The following is a 21,088-nucleotide window of genomic DNA, read 5'->3' on the forward strand; positions in this document are numbered from 1 at the left end:
GTTAAGACCCGCGGACAGTCCCCTGATCAACCCAACATCACCGCTCGGCGAACCCACGAGTTTGCCAGTCCGGTCGAAAGACCCTATTCCAACTATCAATGAACAAGCTGCAGCCCCGGCAGCCAGAGTTCTGTCTACCACGAGTATCGCAGGCACACCTAGAAGTAGTGGGGAATTCTACTCGATGAGCAATAACTCAACGGAGACTCTCGCATCAGAATATGTCACGCACCAACCTTTACGAAGGCAAGGGGGGCCATCGCACTTACGACAGAGATCAAATCTGTTGCCACAAAGGACAAAGTTACCAGAAGCTCTAATGATGGGTTATGCCCAAGTTCAGGGTTCGTTCACGCTCGATGGATCACTCGTGAGCCTTGGCCCGTTCGAACAGGTCAAAAGAAAGGCCGTGGTAGGCGGCCAAGGAGGTGGCGTCATAGGCGTTGAGAGCTCCAGGCGGGAAAGCGGACTTCTCAAGAGTTTCGGGTGGGGGAACTTCACGAATTCCATCGGGGAACTGCTCGGAGGCGGGGAGCTTAGCAGCATCAAGGATATGCGCGGAATCGCAAGCTCTAAGTCAATACCGCTATTGTCAACGCCACAATCTGTTCTTTTCGTCGACCTTCAACTTGCCCCTGGCGAAAGCAAGACATATGAATACTCCTTCAAATTGCCGAAAGGGCTACCTCCAACGCATCGGGGTAAGGCAATGAAGATAACATACAGTCTAGTTATTGGCACTCAGCGACCTGGTGGTGCCAAGGAACAGCAAGTCAAATCGGTAGAGATTCCATTCCGAGTGTTAGGGAGCGTGAACAACCATGGAGAAATCTTGGGTCACGATCTTATGTCACCCTATATACTCTTACGGGACCAAGCCAGAGTGCAGACCGTCGACAAGCCATCAATTTCACGAGATGCGACCCCAAGCAAAGTGCAGGTACAGATGCCTCCCTCCACTATGAACAGCTTCCTATCGTACGTTGACGAGCTTTTGGATCGTTCCGGCAAACGCTCAGGCGCCGGACTTCTATCACCCACAGCTATGCCAAGCTCGAGGCGCCCATCTGTATACGAAGAAGCCACAACAGCTCGAGAAGCAATCGACCTCGCTATTATCAGAAGCAATTTGACGTCGGAGGGCCAACAGAGTGCGAATCGCTTCGAAATTGCTCGAAACGGCCGTCGTGTAGGTGTTGTAATGCTTGCTCGGCCTTCCTACCGTCTGGGCGAAGCTATTTCCATGGCTGTGGATTTCACAGGGGCAGAGATACCTTGCTATGCAGTTCATGCCGCTCTCGAAACTGCAGAAAGAATCGACCCTAGTTTAGCTCTTCGCTCCGAAGCAAGCGTCCACCGAGCGTCACGCAAGGTTTGGGTTTCATCCTCAGAGGCTACATTATACTCTCGACGAATCACATTCAATCCCACAATTCCGGTCTCTGCAACTCCCGAATTTGTCACGAGTGGTGTCAGTCTTGAGTGGAAAATTAGACTTGAATTCGTGGTGCCTGTATATGACGATCGCAAGGAAGAGGAGGAGGAGGAGGAGCAAGACAGCAGTCAAGAGCGGAGATTAACAGATCCGCGCCCACAGACAGGGCCACATCCCCTACTCGAGGAGATCTCTCGAGACGACCGCGGAGGACTTGTACTGGTTGCCGCCGAGAATCTGACTTGCGAGAGCTTTGAGGTGGCTGTTCCGCTGCGGGTGTATGGCGCAATCTGTACTGGTTTGGAGCGTCTAGAAAGAGATGAGGCTCTAGAGGAGGGCCTTGCTGTGTAAAACACTGAAGGAAACTGGCGGCGATTTGGATCGAGCAACGGCATGTTGGCCTCGGCTGTAGCATCTTAGGCGAATATGCCTCTCGCAAATTGGGAGGAGAGGGTTCTTGGAATAAAATCGCGGCGTCACGGAATGCATGAAATGAATAAGTTATAGTCGATAGCGTAGAGCAGAGTGAAAAGAACAAACATGGGGTTTTCTCCATGATCCTACTATGCCTTGCGCCAAACCATATGCATTCTTGATAAAGCTTTCCATCCACTCTACTTGATCATCTTGAACTTAAGACCGCGTGCATTCTTCAACATTGTTACAGCTAGATATACACGAGCTCGCAATCTATTCCTGCATTCCCTTCTCTACGATGTGGGAGCCGTCGAGCTGGGTGTGCTAGTGACAGCTGAAGCTACCTCTGGCAACTCTGCGGTGGGTATCTGTCTTCGCGGCCGCTTCAGATCCTCTAACGTAACTCCTTCAAGCTTGGTGATGCCTACTACCGGCGCATCACCCTTCTTGACGAACTCATATTGCCCTGGGAGTTTGTTTCCGGCCAACCGGAAGGCATCTCGCACTACCTGTTCGTGAATAGCTCCCCTGATCTCGAAGATTATCTGATTGACTGCTACCCTCGTTGCCCAATGATCGAATGAGCCCTTTCCTTTACCCATACGCATCTGGACGTACCATTAGCATTGCCATATTGACCCTGAATAATGCCGACTCAAACTGACCTCGTTACCGCTGACGTACACGCCAATGTTACAATTAACTCTTTTGTACAAACGATATCTCTGACCACGAAGCCTCTGCTTGATTGTGTCCTCGGCGACCTTCAATTGCTGGGCGCTGATCCGGCGGTGGTGGTCCCACATGCGAAGACCATAGTCGCCAACCATCACGGTCGTGCCCTTTGATGAGCCGCCAGTGGGAACTCTCGGTCGCCCCTTCATCATTTTCTTCTTGCGATCGATCTGTGGTTCTAGCCATGAGCCCGCATTGGCGGCAGTCGCTGTGAAAGTCCTAACATGAGGCCGTTGTCCTTGGGTCGTGGCTGCCATGCGGATCGCTGACGGGGTTGTTGCCGGACGCAGCGGTATCGTGGGCGATAACCTCAGCCCTAGGAAGGCACTGAGGAGGGAGGTTGCCTTCCGCGACATCTTCGGCAGGAGTGACTGGATTGATTGCCGTTGAATGCCGTGTCTCTCTGGCAGGTTCGAGCCTCCATGATCAGAAAAGTTGACGGCGGAGCTCGGACCACCTTAAACGACACTAGCCTGACTCTCCAGTCAGGCATGTGGACCAGGCGTGCCAGGGGAGCTCCTGCCTACTGTGCCTAAACTGAAGTGAGCTAGCTACCTGGAACACTTAACGCCAAGGGCGCGCGACACGTCCATGACGCGAGTGAATTTCCTAGGCTCCAACGCTCTCAATTCATCGGTTCGCCTCTCCAGCAACTTCACTTAATTGCAGGTGGCCGCAGGCCGACAATTCCTCAATGCCCATCTGAAATTCGTATGAATCTCACTTCAGAGAATAATTGATCATCGGCAAAAAAGACTTGTCTCACAATGCCTGCTGATATCCGATCGTTTTTCGGCGGCAAAGGGGGCGCCGCCCCAGCGAAGGCCCCGCCCAAGAAGGAGAACGACTCGGCCAAGAAACCACGGGCGAAGGGCCGCAAGGTCGTCGATGATAGTGACGAAGACGATGAGCCTGTAGCTCAACCGAAAAAGCAGGCAAAGGCCACCCCGAAGAAGAAGGCTGCAGAACCCGATGCCGTTAAGGGGACTGCCATCTCCGCCAACGACTATTTCGCATCTTCCAAGGCAAAGCCTCAGAAAGTTGATGGCACACCAAAATCAGCTACCAAAACTCGTACCCAGGTCGAGATTCGACAAAGTCCACGGAGCAAGCAGCCGGCTGCACCTCCCGCGGCCGACACAGCGAAGAGTGCCACAAATGGCATTAAGAAGAAAGCCACAACAACATTTCACAAGCATGGCCTTGACGACGACGAAGATGCATACATGGACGATGAAGATGGAGGGGACGATATCTTCGCTGCTGACATTAAGGGCCGTAAGAGAAAGAACGACGACTACGAGGATGATGATAGTGAGGACGAGTTTCTGCCAAAACCTAAACGGGTGGCCTCTCGAGGCAAGCCTGCAGTGAAGGCCGAGGAATCGGATCAAGATGTGAAGCCTACCGCAACGAAAGCAGCCAAGAATGGCAAGCCAGCAGCGGCCGGCAAGAAGCGAAAGACTCCTGTTAGTGACGAGGATTCAGATGATGCCACTCCACGCAAAAAGGCTGCTGCTAAGCCTCGTGCTCCAAGAGCGAAGAAGGCCGCAGAACCAGAGAGTGCCGACTTCCAAGCCATCATTGATGCTGTCCCCACTGTCCGACCTCCAACACCACCGCCCAAGGACCCGAACTTCAAGTTTGATTGGCGAAAGGCAGCTCCTGGGGGTGGTAACTCCGGGCCTCCGCCTAATGCGGGCGCTGCCGATATCCCTGAAGGAGAGGAGAACTGCCTGATCGGTATGACTTTTGTTTTTACGGGCTTGTTAAAGACCATTGGCCGAGAAGAGGCTCAAGCTCTCGTCAAACGATATGGTGGAAAGGTCACAGGTGCACCGAGCAGCAAAACCACCTTCGTCGTGCTCGGCGACGATGCGGGCCCCAGCAAACTCACAAAGATCAAGCAGCTGAATATCAAGACGATCGATGAAAATGGTCTTTTTGCACTGATACGTACTGCTCCCGCGAATGGAGGCACCGGCAAGGGCGCCGCGAAGGCCCGGGAGAAGCAAGAGGCCGATCAAGAGAAGATCAAACAGCAGGCAGCAGAGATGGAAAAGGAAGAGAAGGCGCGAAAAGCCGAAGCAGAGAAGGCCCGCAAGGCCGCGTCTGTCCGAGGTGCTACCGGCCCGGCTCAACCAGCAGCCAACTCTCAATTATGGACGACTAAATATGCCCCGTCTCAACTGAACCAGATCTGCGGAAACAAAGGCCAAGTCGAAAAGATTCAAGCCTGGTTGAAGAACTGGCCGAAAGCGCGAAAGTATGACTTCCAGAAACGTGGAGCAGATGGCATGGGAGCTGCACGTGCGATCATTCTTTCAGGACCTCCGGGCATTGGAAAGACTACTGCAGCACATCTCGCCGCAAAATTGGAGGGATATGATGTGATAGAAAGCAACGCCAGCGACACTCGAAGCAAGAAATTGGTGGAGAATGGCGTTAGCGATGTCATGACCAACACCTCTTTACTAGGCTATTTCGCTGGAGACGGCAAGAAGGTTGAGGATGCCAAGAAGAAGATCGTGCTCATCATGGATGAGGTGGACGGTATGTCTGCAGGCGATCGTGGTGGCGTTGGCGCTCTGGCGAAGTTTTGTAAGAAGACCGAAGTACCCTTGATTCTCATTTGTAACGAACGTCGACTACCCAAAATGAAGCCTTTCGACTTTGTTGCCTTTGACATCAAGTTTCAGCGACCCACGGTTGACCAAGTCCGCTCTCGAATCATGACAATTTGCCATCGCGAAGGCTTGAAGTTGCCTGTTCCTGTTGTGGATGCGCTTATTGAGGGCAGCAATAAGGATATTCGACAGATCATCAACATGATTTCAACTATCAAACTCGACCAGACCTCTATGGACTACGACCAGAGCAAGTCGATGTCAAAGGCATGGGAGAAACATGTCATTCTCAAGCCATGGGATATTTGCCAGAAGATGCTTGCGGGAGGACTTTTTGCCCCAGCGAGCAAGGCAACTCTGAATGACAAGATAGAGCTCTATTTCAACGACCACGAATTCAGTTATCTTATGATTCAAGAGAATTACTTGCGCACGCGCCCGATGGCGCTACAGGGCAGAGGCTACAACAAGAGAGAAGAGAACATGAAATATCTCGAACTCATGGATCAAGCTGCCGAGAGCATCAGCGATGGCGACCTTGTTGATAGGATGATACACGGGCCCCAGCAACAATGGAGCTTGATGCCAACTCATGCAGTCTTTAGTTCGGTAAGGCCTTCGAGCTTCGCTGCTGGTCAACTCTTGGGCTCCAACTTCACATCATGGCTTGGAAATAACGCCAAGAGTGGCAAGCTGGGCCGCTACATCAGGGAGATTCACTCCCATATGAGATTGAAGTCGTCTGGTGACCATAACGAGATTCGTCAGCAGTATCTTCCTGTTCTTTGGTATCAGCTCATCCAGAGATTATCTGTGGAGGGCAAAGATGCTGTCGAAGAGATAATAGATCTGATGGACAGCTACTACTTGACGAGAGAGGATTTCGATTTCATCAAGGAGTTGGGAATTGGACCGCAGTCAGAGGACGTCGTCAATTTTGAGTCCCAGACCAAGGCGGCATTTACTCGAACGTAAGTTCATAATCACAGCCGGTATGAGATTGTTAGACTAACATTCGCAGTTACAACTCGATGTCACACCCTGTTCCGTTCATGAAGGCCAGTAATGTTACTGCCACGAAGAAGGTGGCCAAGGAGATGCCTGATCTTGAGGAGGCTATCGAGGAAGAAGATGATAATGATGTTCTTGAGCCAGCTGAGGCTGACGATGATGAAACCGATATCAAGAAGGACAAATACATCAAACAGCCGAAGCAGAAGGCTAAGAAGGCAACTAAGAAACCCACAAAAGCTGAGGATGATGATGAAGACGATGATGTGAAACCTGCAAAGGGACGTGGCAAAGGGAAAGCAGCCGCTGCCAAGGGCAAGGGCAAGAAGTGAACAAACAAATATCTGTTTGAAATCTTTGCTTAGCAACATTTCTTAGACTGGCTTCTACTTCATGGCTTTATAAGAGGTCTTGGTGCAGCTTAGTCTTATCGAGTTGCTCTGATAATGAGGTGAAAAGAAAGTGGTTGTTGTCATACAACTTATGGCTGAAAAGATAGCTATATAAGATTTACCACACTATCATTTGTCATTCCTTGTATCGTAAGAGGCTGATTTGATGGGGCTGGGACTTTGCTGTCGTCGCTTTTTGGCCAAGTTTGTTTACATTTATCACGACCTCACATCCTACTTCTCCCAAGCACATTCACACTTTCCCGAGAATATCACCACAAACATCATCGACAGACATCCACCCCGGGGAACAATCATCGTCACCAGTACCATCACACTGCCATCAGAGAACTTGACAACTAATCTCGACGACTAAGCAGTCATCAGGTATTTATGCAAAATGGAGACCCAAGCCTTTTTGTCCTCGATCACCCTCGACATTGCTTCGCTCCGTTGCATTTGCTCTTCGACCCGTCATCGCAATCACCTCCAGTACCTATATTTCGAGCCTTTGCTTCTTTCTATCGTCCCGCATTTGATTTTCAGCGTTTGCTCGTATTGCTCTCTTGATTTTTCACATGCGCTTTGCTATTTTGGCTCATCTAATTCTGACCGCGAACGGCTCAGGGCAAACAAGCAACGCGAGAAAAGGGCAAACAAGATGGGTGACTCAGATCCTTTCGTGGATCATCCGAATCCAGACCGCTTGGACGCCAATGAAGGCATCAAGCTTCTGGAAGCGGCCAGAGGCAGGGTTCGGGACAGTCCTTGGATGAGAGGCGTTGACTTCGGTGAGCATCTGAGATACTGGTGATCAGAACTGACTGTATTCTCATCTAACAACTGATCAGATGCCGAACATCATGACTTCCAACCCTCTAGCTCTGCTCCTCCTGAGATCGCCCCATCCGGACTTGCTCCACCAGATCGCGATAATGCCACAGCCGTTCCCGGCTGTAGTAATCAAAAAGGTGGTGCTATGCGCGTCTCAAATTCCATGCTGAAGACGTACATTGCCATGCGTGGAACTCATGTCGGTTTTAACGATTCCCTGTTTGAGTGGGTTAACGACAAGGAGCGTGCGGGTCGTCATAATAACGATGGAGAGCCTTCGTGAGTTAGCCATTTACCCCTTTTTACTGCACCATTGTGAAGTACTGCTTGTTACATCAGAATCTTACCAAAATGTGTGTTACAGCTTAATTCAAGACATCGATCGTTCTATTCGCTACAGAGAAAGCTTGAAAGATACTCCCCGTGAGAGACAGGAGGTGTTCTTGTATGACCGCCCGCATGGAGACCACATTCGAGCACCCGTCGGCCACAACATGGAGCTCCACAAGTTGTCTGTGAAGGAACGCGATGAGGGTTGGCATAAGAAAGTCCGAGCTGCTGACGGAATCCGTATGTTGCCTTGACTTCATGTCTGTATCTATCACTGACCCACCCCTAGCTCTTCGAGACTATGTCTCTGATGACGAGGGAGACCCGGCGGACGCCAGAATCTCTCCATGTACTTTCCTGGAGTTCTCGGACGGTGCTCGTAGATGGGATGCTGATCAACCTGAGAAGCCCGAACCCGAGGTCTGTTCGTCTCTCTACTCTCAAAGGCAACGAGCACTGACAATTTGCAAAGGATATTCCGCTTCGCCCTACTACCCCTGATAATCGTCCACACGTCCACAAGGAGCGTGTACTGCGTTATCAGCGGGATGAAGAGGATGGAAAGACACTTTCGGCCGAGGGCAACTATGATTCCATTTCGTCTATGCTATTCACTCCACCTGGTAAGCGATCAATCTGCATGTTCGAGTCAATTCGCTGGTTAATCGTTAGAAGGAGTCTCGCCGGGCATGGCTGGTTATCTCAACCGTCTGTACCTCTACGACCGCATGAACGCCAACGCAGCTCCGGCAATTCAGGGGCGTCTGGCTGCACCAGCGAACCCTTTCAATGCCTCTGCCCCTTCTGGTAATGAGTATTACCGCGAAGTAAGCCACCTGTCTTCCCGTATAAACGTCACCAGAACGAAAGCTAATCTAATGAACACGAATAGGATGAAGTCAAGGAGGTCATCTCCCGTGAGTGGAAGATTGACCCAGCCGTCGTGCAACGCAACCTTGAGACGAAATGGGCCGAGGTTAAAGAGAACAAGACCGAGGAGGACCGGATGAATGGCTACATCGAGCGGTTCCGCCACGAGAACTACCAGCTGAGACCAGACAACGAGAAGCTGCACGACTGTCTGGCGGTGCATCGATACCAGCAGCAGCGCAAGGAGAGTCGCGCGCGTCGCATCCAGCAGCACGTCTACCAGCAGATGCAGGAGGTGGATGTGGAGCTGGAGCACTCCAAGCAGACGCTGGACCTCGCGGTGCGAACCTACGAGCGTATTGACCGAGAGAACTCGGAGCTGCTGTACGAGAGAGACGTACTCCTTCGGGAGTTTGGCAAGGAGACGCCCCAGGAAGTCTTCGACATGTTCCCCGACCTATTTAAGCATTGATTTCATTAGAGTTTGGTCACTGTATGTTTGGTCCTCTTGTTGGACTACGTTTTTACCTGTCGGTCGTGTTTGTTTGTGTATTGGATTATGTTGATTACCGGGGGGCTGCCCCCTTTTGTTAGAGATACCCTGCTGTAGTGAAGTTACACCATTGCTTGGAGTTAAGGAAAGATATCGGTCACAACTTGCCGATTTTTGTGAGACGCCCATGTGAGTTGGTAGCCTCTGGTCAAGAACCAGAGATGTTTCGTGTAGGATTAGTATGTCGGAACTTTTAGTCTATGCACAAACACTCTGATGTAAATTTTGGTCCAAATCTTTCGTCAACGAACCATGCCATCATGCGCGCGATATTCCATCTTGAGAGGAGCAGTTGTACATCCAACCTGAACGCCAGTGCCATTATACAAGTTTTTAAAGTGGTGATACATTGAAGATATGGCATTTGTCGCGTCTCTTAGGCGTTCTTGGTAACGCCGACCTTGGCGGCCCGTAGAACACGGCTGTTCAGTTTGAAGCCCTTTTGCTGGGTATGGAAGACAGTGTTGTTCTCCTTGTCTGGCATGGGAGCCATGAACGTGGCCTCATGCTCATTCGGGTTGAATTTCTCGTTGATCGGGTCGAATCGCTCTAGGCCGTGCTTCTTGAGTGTCGATAGGAGAATACTCTCGGTCATCTGGATGCCCTTGTACAGGTTGACCAGATCCTGAAGATGCTCTGACTTCTCAGCCTCGGTAAGCTTGTCCTCCGGGACAGTTGCCAGGGCGCGGTCGAGGTTGTCAACACTGTCAACCAGGTCCTTCGCGAAGTTGGTAATGGCGAAGTCCTTGGCGTTCTTCATATCGCGCTTCGTTCGCTCCTGGAGGTTTCGGAAGTCTGCCACTGATCGCAGGTACTTGTCCTGTATGACTATGTAAGCATGGATTCAGGAGACAACGCCATTCGGATGGAACTAACCTTCCAGTCCAGGGCCTCCTTCTCCTTGCTCTCGAGTTTCTTCTTTAGCTCGGCCTCTGCTGACGGTACCTCTTCAGCCTTTGCCTCGCCCTCCTTCTTCGCAGCATCTGTGTCTTTAGCAGCTGAGTCGGACTCGGCGCTGTACCATCTTCTTGACAGAGCGGGCTGAATAGCTCTGGCCGACAACGGAGAGGAAATGAATTGCGACCGGTAGGCTGGTCTCTGTGCAATTGACTTCAGGTTCGACCGAACCGCTCTGGAAGGGGCTGCAAAGGCTTGTCGTAGCATGTTGGGCAGTACTCTGTTTGGGAAAGTGGACTGTCGGGCTGTCTGGGTGAAGTCGCGTGCCGAGCTTGGAGGCAAGAAAATTTATATGACGATAGGTGGTGAGCTCTCGAGTGCTCGGCAGCAGATGGAAATTTTAGTGAGCTGAGAGCCGCGCTCCCGATAAGGCGGCAGGTAGGCACGCTAGAGCGGATCAATTAGACCGCACTCAGTCCGAGGTGATTGGTTGCGCATCAGTGCGTCGACCCCTGCTATAAAACAACGCTATGGGTGTCCTTAGCTGTCCAACCAGCGCACAGGCCTGCAAGGCAAAGAAAGAGGCGCCAAAGGCTGAGGCTCACTTCCTTTGACCTCTTTTCTGGTGGCGTCGCGATCCCCCGTTTTTGTCGCTCGACACGCATCCTCAAACAACCACAAGCGGAGACCACCGTCGAGGCTTCCAGAGGATCGCAGTCGCCAGCGAAGGATCTGAACAGTAGAGCGCAGCTATAGCGCTCAGAAGCCAAGATGGAGTACGACACGCTGATGCTGGATGGCGAGACCATAGGTCCCTCCGTCAAGATCTCCGAGGTGAGTGACTGCGCCGACCTGAGATCCTGTCGGGCAGCCTCGTCAAGATCTAACAGTAGCCGATGGTTCACAGGCCGACAATTCTCACGTTAATTTCGAGCTGAATAATGTCGATCTTGCCTTTGCGAATTCTCTGCGCCGTGTCATCCAGGCCGAGGTCCCGATCATGGCTATTGACCTGGTCGAGGTGGAGGCAAACACGAGCGTCCTTGCTGACGAGTTCATCGCCCACCGCCTGGGCCTCATCCCGCTAAACTCCAAGAATGTCGACGACGTGCTATATACCCGCGACTGCGACTGCGACCAATATTGCGAGCAGTGCAGTGTCAGACTTACCCTACATGCCAAGTGCCAGTCGGACCAGGTCATGAAAGTGTATGCGCGGGACCTCGTGGTCGACTCGAACAGAGCCAACCAATGGGTTGGCACTCCCGTCATCACAGACCCTGATGGTCAGGGATCATTAATCGCAAAGCTTGGCCGAGATCAGGAGTTGAAGCTTACTTGCATTGCCAAGAAGGGTATCGCAAAGGAACATGCCAAGTGGGCGCCTACTGCTGCTGTCGGCTTTGAGTACGACCCGCATAACAAGTTGCACCACCTTGACATGTGGTATGAGCAGGATGCTGCTAAGGAATGGTAGGTTGCATCTAAGCGCTGTTCTGTGTAAGCCCGTAGATATCTAACAGAACCCCAGGCCCAAGAGCAAGTATGCCGACTGGGAGGATCCGCCACAAGAGGGCGAGCCGTTTGATTATGACGCTGTTCCAAACCGATTCTACTACGAGGTCGAGAGTGCGGGCAACATCGAGCCAGACATGATCATTCAACAGGGTATCAAGGTGCTGCAGCAGAAGCTTGCCGGGCTTATCCAGGCCCTTGGTGAGGGAGATAGTGGTGCTGGTATGAATGGCGACTTTGGTGGACCACGAAGTCCCGAGTATCAAGGGGGTGATGCATGGCAAGACCAGGGCTACACCACCCCCTACGGCAACGGAGGAGCCCAGAGCAGCTGGGGTAATGTTGGCGGCGCAACGCCGTATGGCACCACCACGCCTTACGGTCAGCCGGGCCAGAGTGGTTGGAGTTGAGTCAAAAAATGTTCAATCAATGGGACTGTGTTTGCAGTCAGGGGACACGTCGTTTTCCACATTCACACGGCTTGTATAACTTACGAACGATACCGAAAGGCATGGAAGAGGCGCAGGATGGATTTTCTTTGCTTGCACTGGAACTAAAAAAAAGATTGGGGAGTTGATGAGATAGACGAAGCAGCTCGTCATGTAAATTAACAACATCTAGACCAAAATCGAACCTTGCATAGCGTTTGCTAGCTGTTCAACGGAATAACGCCAGGAACATGCATGATGGATCCCCTGAAAACGCCTTATCTTTGTGCCCTGTCTATCCTGTTGCCTGCCCCCTGTAGACGGCTTATAACTTCATACCGGGGATTCTATTCCCTGTACCTTTCTATATACCTTGCGGTGCATTTCTAGAAAGACGAATGTACAGATTGTTTGTCTGCAAACATTTAGTGTCCTGGAAGAGCCATAGGCCGGGTAAGGAAAACTTACGGTCCGAGACGAAGGAAACTTGGCACCCAGCCCTTGAACATCCAACGGAAACCATCCTGAGCATACAACTCAGCAATCACATGAGGCAAATTACTGTGTGCCTTCGCCGACATGACACGGGTTTTGACGACATCCACCGGGCTTGTAATGGTAGCGGCAGCCACACCGGCCAGGAATGACGCGGTGAAGTGCGTTGCCAGGTTGTCGCCCATCGGGGTCATTGTAAGGAGCATGCGCTTAAATGTGTCGTACGAGGCGAGTTGTCCGGCAGTCATAAACATAGCGCGTACGCTGTTGGGCCACACACCGCGGAACCAGCTCGAAAGTCCTTCCTCACGCGCCATTCGGATCATACCGTCAATGGCATGCTTGTAGTTGCGCCTTTCGGCAGCCGGTAGCGCGGCGTCGTGCTGCATACGCACGTTGAGCACGTCTGCAGCGTTGCCTGATATGCCTCCCACGAAGCCCGACGCTGATGCCATGGCAACCAGCAAAGGGAAAGAGGGTTGTTTTCCTTCCTTTGTGAATCTTGACTTCAACTCCTCGTATATACCGAAGCGGGTCGTGGAATATGTGAGTTGGCGCAACAGGGAGGCTGAGATGCCGTTGTATAGACCACTGAAGCCATTGTGCTTCACAATATGCACGAAAGTCCCACTCATGGATTTCGGCATATCAGCAGATCGCATTTGTAGCCGTACCTAGAGCGCATTAGAAGGATATCGAGGAAGGGATAACAGGCTCAAGGCCGGACTTAAGGAGGTCGTGTACCTTGACTTGGAGCAGTGTTAGCTATGAGGGTCACCAATAAGGGTTTCGGATTAAAACTCACCAAGATCTAGAGGATGAGTGACACACGCAGCCATGCTGCTTGCGCTTCCTCCGAACCAGAATGGATACCGAATGGGTTTCCCCGTCTGCTTTTGCTGCTTCTTCTCCGGCTTTGAGCCCGGCTGCGCCGGGGCCGTATCGGACGGCATATTGTCCGATTACTATGAGTGCATTCCTCGAACAATAAGACGAAGGAAATGCAAGTCGGCCCAGCCAGACAGTCTAGCGACAGGCACGGGACAAGAAAGTTGAGGAGGAATTGGCGTGAGATCGTGAGAGAAAAGTCCTGTAATCGGAGGTTTCTTTGGCGTCAGTCACAGCCGACCCTAACGGCCGCCGGGCGCTGGCGCTGCAATTGAAATTTTGGAGCAGCAACACAGCGTCATCATGCACGATGACAGGGGTCTATAGGTAGCCGCGGCCAGTGTCGGGACTCGGGACCCAATAGTAGCTGTCGGCTCGGATTACCTAACCGTTGCTGATTTTTGGGATAGCTTCAGGGAGCTCCCGATCGCATCGAATGATCTACATCACCACGAGAACTTGACAGTTCCTACAGCAATTGGGCCACATCGTCCAAATAATTCGGCCGAATATGGCCCAGCCATGGCGTATAGCTGTTCGCCTTGCTCTTCCGGAGCTTGCGCCTTCAGCAAGACTGAGCCGGCCCATTCATGTCAAGTCAGTGACGAACGTGAAGAGGAGCTGGCAGGCGGCATACTCAACAGGTCAGTTGTTCCGAGAGCGCTGCAGCTCCATGTCTAATGATCTCTATAGCATCGGGGAAACCTAGCTCCGCCACTTCGCCAAAGCACCCGGAGAAGGTCGAGATCGAAGGCAACTCCTACAAGCCAGACGAGTGGTTCAATGTGCCGTCCAATGTCATTGCCGCCGCATCGCGCAAGCTTCACCTACAGAAAGACCACCCGGTCTCCATAACGAGGCAGATCCTGGAGTCTGTGTTTCCGCAGCCGACTTTCAAATCTTACAACGACTTTCACCCAGTTGTCTCAACCCACGAGAATTTCGATTCCCTGGGCTTTCCTCCCGATCACCCAGGCAGGGCTAAGTCTGATACATACTATATCAACAAGGACACTCTACTACGAACGCATACCAGTGCTCATGAGGCACAGATATTCAGTGCAAACGAGAGCGACGGCTACCTGATTGCCGCAGATGTATACAGACGAGATGAGGTTGATCGCAGCCACTACCCTGTCTTTCACCAGATGGAAGGAGCTAGAAAATGGGATCGCACCAAGGTTCCAAATGGCGACATTGCAGCTGCTGTCTGGGCAGACCTGGAAAAGTTGCCTAAGCATGACATCAAAGTCGAGGACCCGAATCCGCCGCATCATGCGGAGAGAAATCCCGTGCAGGCGCAGCACCACTCCCCCGAGGAGGCGGAGGCGATAGGAGCTCATCTCAAGAGGTCCTTAGAGCTTATGGTGGTCGAAATTTTCACCCGTGCAAAGGCTGCCGCCATGAAGGCAGATCCGAATTTCGTGGATGAGCCTCTCAAGGTGAGATGGGTTGAGGCTTACTTTCCGTTCACGAGTCCTTCCTGGGAGCTGGAGGTCTACTATGCTGGAGACTGGCTTGAAGTGCTTGGTTGCGGAGTCACCCAACAAAGCATGTATATCAATGCTGCTCAGCCTTCGCAACTAGGGTGGGCTTTCGGCATCGGTCTCGATCGCATCGCCATGCTTCTGTTTCAAATACCGGATATCCGTCTGTTCTGGTCGACAGATCAGAGGTTCTTGAAGCAGTTCACAGGTGTTTCAGACAATCTTGACCTCCTTCAGCGTTTTGTGCCCTTCTCAAAGTACCCGGCCTGTCCCAAGGATGTGTCATTCTGGCTACGATCTTCCTCTGCTGCCGGAGGTAACACCAAACCGAACATTCACGACTTCCACGAGAACGATGTCATGGAGGTCATACGAAATATAGCCGGCGACATCGTCGAGGATGTGAAGCTAGTGGATGAATTTACCCATCCCAAGACGGGCAGGAAGAGCTTGTGCTATCGGATCAACTATCGAAGTCTGGAGCGGACATTGACAAATGTCGAGGTAAATCAGCTTCACCACAACGTCACTGAAGCTCTTGTCGAGCGCCTAGGGGTTGAGATCAGGTAATAGCTCGAGGCGCAGGTGGTGGCCAAGACATCAGATGAGGGGAATATCATGATGCATGATGCCTAAGACGGTTTCTTCGTGAGACGACCTCACTGGCCGCTGGAAGGGGGCTGAGCAGCTCGGTCCAGTATCCGTGAGAACCGGTCAGCTTCCAACGTCGCGGGGTTCCAGGGCGTCAATGAGGATTCGCATTCTTGTATTACTGCATCTAGACTTTCTGTACGATAGGCGGTACTGTGGAGGTGCGACTGGCACTATATTGGCCAGGGTTTCTCCGAATCTGGTAGGTGTGTCCTACCACCACCCTCCCGCTGCTTCTCTGGGCAGCTGCTGGGACGACTATGTTCGCAACTCAACTCGGAAAGAGATAAGAGATGCCGACCCATCGGCAAGACTTTCGGATGGAGCCAAGAAGCAGAGTTTGATGTGTGTCTTGAAGAAGGAGGCTGTGCTCCAAGTCCGTAAAATCTGAAAATTCACCGTCGATCGAAAAGTCCAGGCACTCTACCAAATGCCGCCAAGGGAAGCAAGATTCCGAACTGTATGATCCAAGCGGCCAATGCTTTACTGGCTCAGCACTATCGGGTACTGCCCGCAACTGATTCAGGAAATGCGTGGAACTTACTCGTAAAACCCGAGCGCTGAATGTACATTGAACTGCCAGGATGGGAACCGCCCGCTTAGGATGCACTCCCTCCGCAGTATTGACAAGCCTGCCCGATTTGAAATTATTGACAGTCCGCATGTTTGATTACATTGGGTACTAAGCCTCTCCGGCTTTGCTGGCTTTTGCCATTCTGAAGAGCAGCTTGCTGATGGCAACAAAGCAGATGCCGCAGCCGCGTGGACGCCCCGTCGTCTGCCCCAGGCTAGCGGAGAGGGAACAGAGGGACTGGTTGAGGGCTGAGCTCAAAGAGAGATTTGTCCTGCTGTGGCTGGGTACGCGCTGGGAGCGGTTCAGTGCGGTTCTAGGTTCGCCAAAGGCTCTAGCAATTCGACAGTGGGACCTGAAGGCACATGCCTGGATGCTTCTGGCCCCCTGGCGAGTTTGGTTTGGCCGTGCTGCTTAGAGGCGGCCTCCTCCACAGAAACCCCTCTCGGCCGCTATTCTGCCGGGATCCCAGGGCACCGGATTGACCAATGCGGCAAGACGAAATGTCAGTCTGTGCCAGTATGTCAGTGGCACCTGTGAGGCTGTGCACCGAGACCAACAGGATGGACGGTGGACCACGTTCCCGGCGAGATGCCAGGACCCGGCCCAGACGAGCGCAAAATGTTTCTGTTGAGGCGTGCCCGAGGGCCAATCAGGCTGCCTTGCCCTGCGTCCTTGCCTGTGCAGATTGGCTTGCTTGCCTTGCGGGGGAGAAAGCCATCGAAGAGGCCAGCCCTGGAAGTGCGTATCTGCTCCGTTGGGCAAATCAAGACGAGGGCGGCAGTGTAAGTAGTCGCTGTGGCAAAGAGGCACCGGGACGACGACAGTGGGGGCGACATGGGGACAAACAGAAAAGGCCGACGTAAGATAGCTTAGAGCGTTAAGAGAAACCCGTGTTTCCTGGCTTCACACAGCCTTCCTGCCAGAGCGTTTCCGGCTGTTTGCGCGGGATCAACATTGTCGAAACCTGCCAGCTCCAGTGAGGTGATCAGGAAACGGTTCTGAGATACGACCGGCGCTTCTCTTGTGTTTCACCGTTCAAGTGTCCGTGTGGGAAGGTGGCACTTTCCCGTTGTTTCCATCCACCATTCAACAGGTACAGCCCCTCCTTCCCTCTCCACGGCCTCCAACAAAGTGGACTCCACTCCACCCTGCACCGCACCTGCATCGCCTGTACTTAAGCTACTACTACCTACCCTGAGCCACTGGTCTAAACTGCCTACTACCTAGTCCCGGCTCTCCCCAACTGACCTCACCTCACCTTACTTAACCTCCCACTTCCCGCTTGGCGACACACGACACTCAGTCAGAACAAGACAAGACAAGACAGACCCCTTCCACCTCCGCGCAAGACAGCAACGCCGCCCTGACAAGAGGTCATCAAGCCTTCCTACGCCACGATACGCCACCGAACACCATCGCAATCTCGTGTGCCCCGTGGTTTGATTTCCGTCCAACCGGGCAAGCATATATTCGCTGCACGCCGTCCGTCCCATCCGTGTGCATCTTCCACCCAACATCGCAGGTCTCGTCTCTTTTACGATAACTGAGATCGCTTACCCACCACGTCGTCATACCAAGAACATATCAATATGGAGGCGCAACAAGATACTCGTCCCAACCCGCCATCGCGGACTTCTAGCAGAAGCTCCAAGAAGAGTCTGACCCTCGATCTCTCCAACTTGCCACCTCTCATCCAGCCAACCCCACCGTCCAACACACTCCTCTTCACAAACCTACAAGAGCTCGACATCTTCAGGCCAGACAACCTCCAGACGATACGAGACCTTGTTGCCACTACGGCGCCCATACACAGCTGGGCACCGCTCAAGTCGTTCCGCCGCATCATTGTGTCCTTCTTCTCCGAGGACGATGCCATAAAAGTGCGCAGTGTATGGGATGGCGAGGCTGTCATGGGCGAGCGATGCCGCGTCTACTTCGGCCAGCCCACCCCTATCGACTCCGACAAGGACCACCACTTGGCGCTACCCGACGCTGGCAAGCTCTTCTTCATCAGCCCGCCCCCTTCGCCCCCGCATGACTGGGAGATGCGCCTCGAGGGCGCGCCCAACAAGGAGGTCCATGCTGAGGATTTGGCGGACGCCTTGGCCAAACTTCACCACCAGAAGGCGGCGGCGGAGTCACCGATCAGCCCAGTCGAGCGCAGCCCGGGGTCGGGGTTTCCCAGCCGCCAGCGCAGCCGGAGCAGTACGCTGATCTTCCAGCCTGCGGAGAATGGCAGCAGCCCCGATTTGCCGGCGATCGCCGTTGAGGACATGACGGACTCGCCAGGCGACATGAGCCCGGTGCCCGAGAAGCCCATCTTGGCTCACACCTCTCGCCCCCCGGTAGAGCTCATGTGAGGCATAAAGGATCGCAAGAGTGATTCATAACTTTGATATATTCTTGTTTGTCTAATTTCACAAAAATCATCGAGTTTGGTCAGGTCAGGCGTTTAGGAGAAAGGGTCCGGCATAGGGAAGGTTTCTTGAACTATAACTGCACAGCACCGGACAGCCAGCACAGAAGAGCATGCACTATCAGCATGCACATATACTTCGATGAAGCGCGGGATCAGTGAAGTGGGAAACTATTTGTCCACCTCCTGAAACAGGAGATATCGAGGCTACCAAAGACCAGATGTGGTCTCTTGTACATGTATCGATTTCTAATAGATTACCCCAAAAGAAGATATATTCGCAGCAGCGAACAAAAGCCTTCGTGTCTACCGTTGTGACTTGGTTCACAAAAATGATCTGGTAGTTTCGTCAGAATCGATGATTTCCGGACGGAGGTGCGTATGAAATGAGACCATGACGTGTTGCTCAATGGCGGCAAGCGAATCATGATACAGCAGTATCGAATGTTGTCTCTAACGAAATATGAGATACGTATGCTTCATTAATGAACATTACCAAGAGCTGCCTGTCTCGTGTCTATGTAAGTCTAAGTGCAGTGTCCATTGGACCGCCGGCCCCGTGGGGCTAGTCGGAACCAGTTGGCCGGATCCGCATCCTAAACTCGGCTCTCTTGACGTACCCCGTCCGCTAATCCCTACCCACTCCCTCCCGCCTTACCACCTCTAGGACGCTTCCCCTATCGCTGGGTTAATCTGCCTCAATACATGGAAATGGCAAGTCTGGAAGCTCCGCTGATATCAAATCGAGACCAAGCAGAGGACGACGATGATGCTTTGCAAGATGACACGCCGGAGCCCATCCCTGCTGGGACGAGGGAAGCAGCCCCGGGGGTCTTTGTATGGCTGCTGACTCTGTCTGCCGGCATCAGTGGGCTGTTATTTGGCTGTGAGATCCCATGCGCTTGGAATGCAGGCGATTTCTGTGACTGACTGACCGAACGTGCAGACGACACCGGCGTCATCTCCGCGACTCTCGTCTCCGTCGACACATCCCTCTCAGACCGGGCCTTGACCTCGCTCGACAAGTCCATCATCACGTCGAGCACCGCCCTCTTTGCCCTGCTGATCACGCCCTTCTCCTCCGTCCTCGCCGACTCCTTCGGCCGCAAGCGCGTCATCCTGCTCGCCGACGTGCTGTTCGTCCTCGGCGCCGTGCTGCAGGCCTGCAGCTACACCGTCCCCAGCATGGTGGTCGGGCGCTCGGTCGTGGGCGCCGCGGTCGGCGCCGCCAGCTTCGTGGTACCGCTGTACATTGCCGAGGTGGCGCCGGCGTCGTACCGCGGCCGCCTGGTCACCATCAACGTGCTCTTCATCACCCTGGGCCAGGTCATTGCGTACATCATCGGCTGGGTCTTCGCCGAGTACGGCGACCGCGCGACGGGCTGGCGGTGGATGGTGGGCCTGGGCGCCGTGCCGGCCGCGGTGCAGAACGTGCTCATCCTGTTCATGCCCGAGACGCCGCGGTGGCTGGTCAAGGCGGGACGCTCCAGTGAGGCACACCTCGTCGTTCGAAAGGTGTCCGGGCGAGGGTCAGAGGCGGCCAGGGTGGCAGATGCGGTGCTGAAGAACATCGAGGTCGAGGTCAGGGAGGAGGAGCACACGAAGCGGAGCCGCCGCCGTGATGGCTCGCGGATGCCGTGGCTGGATGGCTGGGACGAGCTGTTTACCGTGCGGAGAAACCGTCGAGCTTTGGCTATCGCGTGTCTACTTCAGGGGCTGCAGCAGCTCTCTGGGTTCAACTCCCTGATGTACTTCTCGGCAACGATCTTCACACTCCTTGGCTTCGCCAGCCCTACGCTCACCTCACTGACGGTTGCTGTCACGAATTTCATCTTTACCGTCATGGCGCTGCTACTTATTGACAAGATCGGACGGCGGAGAATACTCCTCTACTCGATCCCCTTCATGATGATCGGCCTCTTGCTCTCCGCATACGGCTTCTCCTTCATCAAGATATCTACATCAGCCATGTCGGCACCCACCGGCACCGCAGCACCCGAGGTATCCGACCGCAACGCGGCGCTCATCGTGCTGGTCAGCATCATGCTCTACGTGGCCGCGTACGCCATCGGGCTGGGCAACGTGCCGTGGATGCAGAGCGAGCTGTTCTCGCTGAGCGTGCGCTCGCTGGGCAGCGGGGCGGCGACGAGCACCAACTGGCTGGCGAACTTTGTCATCGGGCTCACCTTCCTACCGCTGATGGAGGCGCTCACGCCGTCGTGGACGTTCGTCCTGTACGCGGCCATCTGCGGCGCGGGGCTGGGCCTCATCTGGAGGGTCTACCCCGAGACGTCCGGGCTGAGCCTCGAGGAGGCGGCGAGCCTGCTGGAAGACGACGGGTGGGGTGTCCGGTAGCAGCAGGACTAGCCTATCTGTATACACCTCTGCCGGGGTAATAATTGTTAATTCTGAGTAGGAATCGTGACTTCTCAGACAGCCTTGTAAGGGAGTTGCTACTTTTGTCGAGACCAGCGGGGCTATAGAAATAAACAGAAGCTTTGGTATATTCAACTTGCTAAAATAATGTTTATTA

At 53.3% G+C, this 21,088-nt stretch overlaps 8 protein-coding genes across 8 annotated transcripts; 6 read left to right on the top strand and 2 right to left on the bottom strand.

The window, feature by feature from the left end:
- Positions 1-3,354: 3,354 nt before the first annotated feature.
- On the top strand, positions 3,355-6,557 carry UCRPA7_4506 (putative replication factor c subunit 1 protein; the record flags this gene model as incomplete). Its single annotated transcript, XM_007917040.1, has 2 exons — positions 3,355-6,185; positions 6,236-6,557. The coding sequence occupies 2 exons, from the start codon at positions 3,355-3,357 to the stop codon at positions 6,555-6,557; spliced, it is 3,153 nt and encodes a 1,050-aa protein (XP_007915231.1).
- Positions 6,558-7,614: 1,057 nt separating this feature from the next.
- Positions 7,615-9,123, top strand: UCRPA7_4507 (hypothetical protein; the record flags this gene model as incomplete). The annotated part of the gene is made up of 6 exons (XM_007917026.1): positions 7,615-7,730; positions 7,852-8,021; positions 8,071-8,201; positions 8,254-8,404; positions 8,454-8,608; positions 8,674-9,123. The coding sequence occupies 6 exons, from the start codon at positions 7,615-7,617 to the stop codon at positions 9,121-9,123; spliced, it is 1,173 nt and encodes a 390-aa protein (XP_007915217.1).
- Positions 9,124-9,580: 457 nt separating this feature from the next.
- On the bottom strand, positions 9,581-10,368 carry UCRPA7_4508 (putative mitochondrial co-chaperone protein; the record flags this gene model as incomplete). The annotated part of the gene is made up of 2 exons (XM_007917062.1): positions 9,581-10,024; positions 10,081-10,368. The coding sequence occupies 2 exons, from the start codon at positions 10,366-10,368 to the stop codon at positions 9,581-9,583; spliced, it is 732 nt and encodes a 243-aa protein (XP_007915253.1).
- Positions 10,369-10,872: 504 nt separating this feature from the next.
- Positions 10,873-12,026, top strand: UCRPA7_4509 (putative rna polymerase ii subunit 3 protein; the record flags this gene model as incomplete). The annotated part of the gene is made up of 3 exons (XM_007916987.1): positions 10,873-10,935; positions 11,009-11,574; positions 11,633-12,026. The coding sequence occupies 3 exons, from the start codon at positions 10,873-10,875 to the stop codon at positions 12,024-12,026; spliced, it is 1,023 nt and encodes a 340-aa protein (XP_007915178.1).
- A 482-nt stretch (positions 12,027-12,508) lies between these two features.
- UCRPA7_4510 (putative mitochondrial dicarboxylate carrier protein) lies at positions 12,509-13,378 on the bottom strand (the record flags this gene model as incomplete). Its single annotated transcript, XM_007917047.1, has 3 exons — positions 12,509-13,213; positions 13,284-13,288; positions 13,345-13,378. The coding sequence occupies 3 exons, from the start codon at positions 13,376-13,378 to the stop codon at positions 12,509-12,511; spliced, it is 744 nt and encodes a 247-aa protein (XP_007915238.1).
- Positions 13,379-14,107: 729 nt separating this feature from the next.
- On the top strand, positions 14,108-15,484 carry UCRPA7_4511 (putative phenylalanyl-trna synthetase protein; the record flags this gene model as incomplete). Its single annotated transcript, XM_007916982.1, has 1 exon — positions 14,108-15,484. One exon carries the CDS (start codon positions 14,108-14,110, stop codon positions 15,482-15,484), a length of 1,377 nt encoding a protein of 458 aa, XP_007915173.1.
- A 2,244-nt stretch (positions 15,485-17,728) lies between these two features.
- UCRPA7_4512 (putative calcipressin family protein) lies at positions 17,729-18,499 on the top strand (the record flags this gene model as incomplete). The annotated part of the gene is made up of 1 exon (XM_007916981.1): positions 17,729-18,499. One exon carries the CDS (start codon positions 17,729-17,731, stop codon positions 18,497-18,499), a length of 771 nt encoding a protein of 256 aa, XP_007915172.1.
- Positions 18,500-19,266: 767 nt separating this feature from the next.
- On the top strand, positions 19,267-20,910 carry UCRPA7_4513 (putative myo-inositol transporter 1 protein; the record flags this gene model as incomplete). The annotated part of the gene is made up of 2 exons (XM_007917060.1): positions 19,267-19,441; positions 19,502-20,910. The coding sequence occupies 2 exons, from the start codon at positions 19,267-19,269 to the stop codon at positions 20,908-20,910; spliced, it is 1,584 nt and encodes a 527-aa protein (XP_007915251.1).
- Positions 20,911-21,088: the final 178 nt, after the last annotated feature.

The sequence above is a fragment of the Phaeoacremonium minimum genome, assembly GCF_000392275.1.
Source record: "Phaeoacremonium minimum UCRPA7 unplaced genomic scaffold PA7_03_scaffold_348, whole genome shotgun sequence".
In the NCBI taxonomy this organism is placed as follows: Eukaryota; Fungi; Ascomycota; class Sordariomycetes; order Togniniales; family Togniniaceae; genus Phaeoacremonium; species Phaeoacremonium minimum.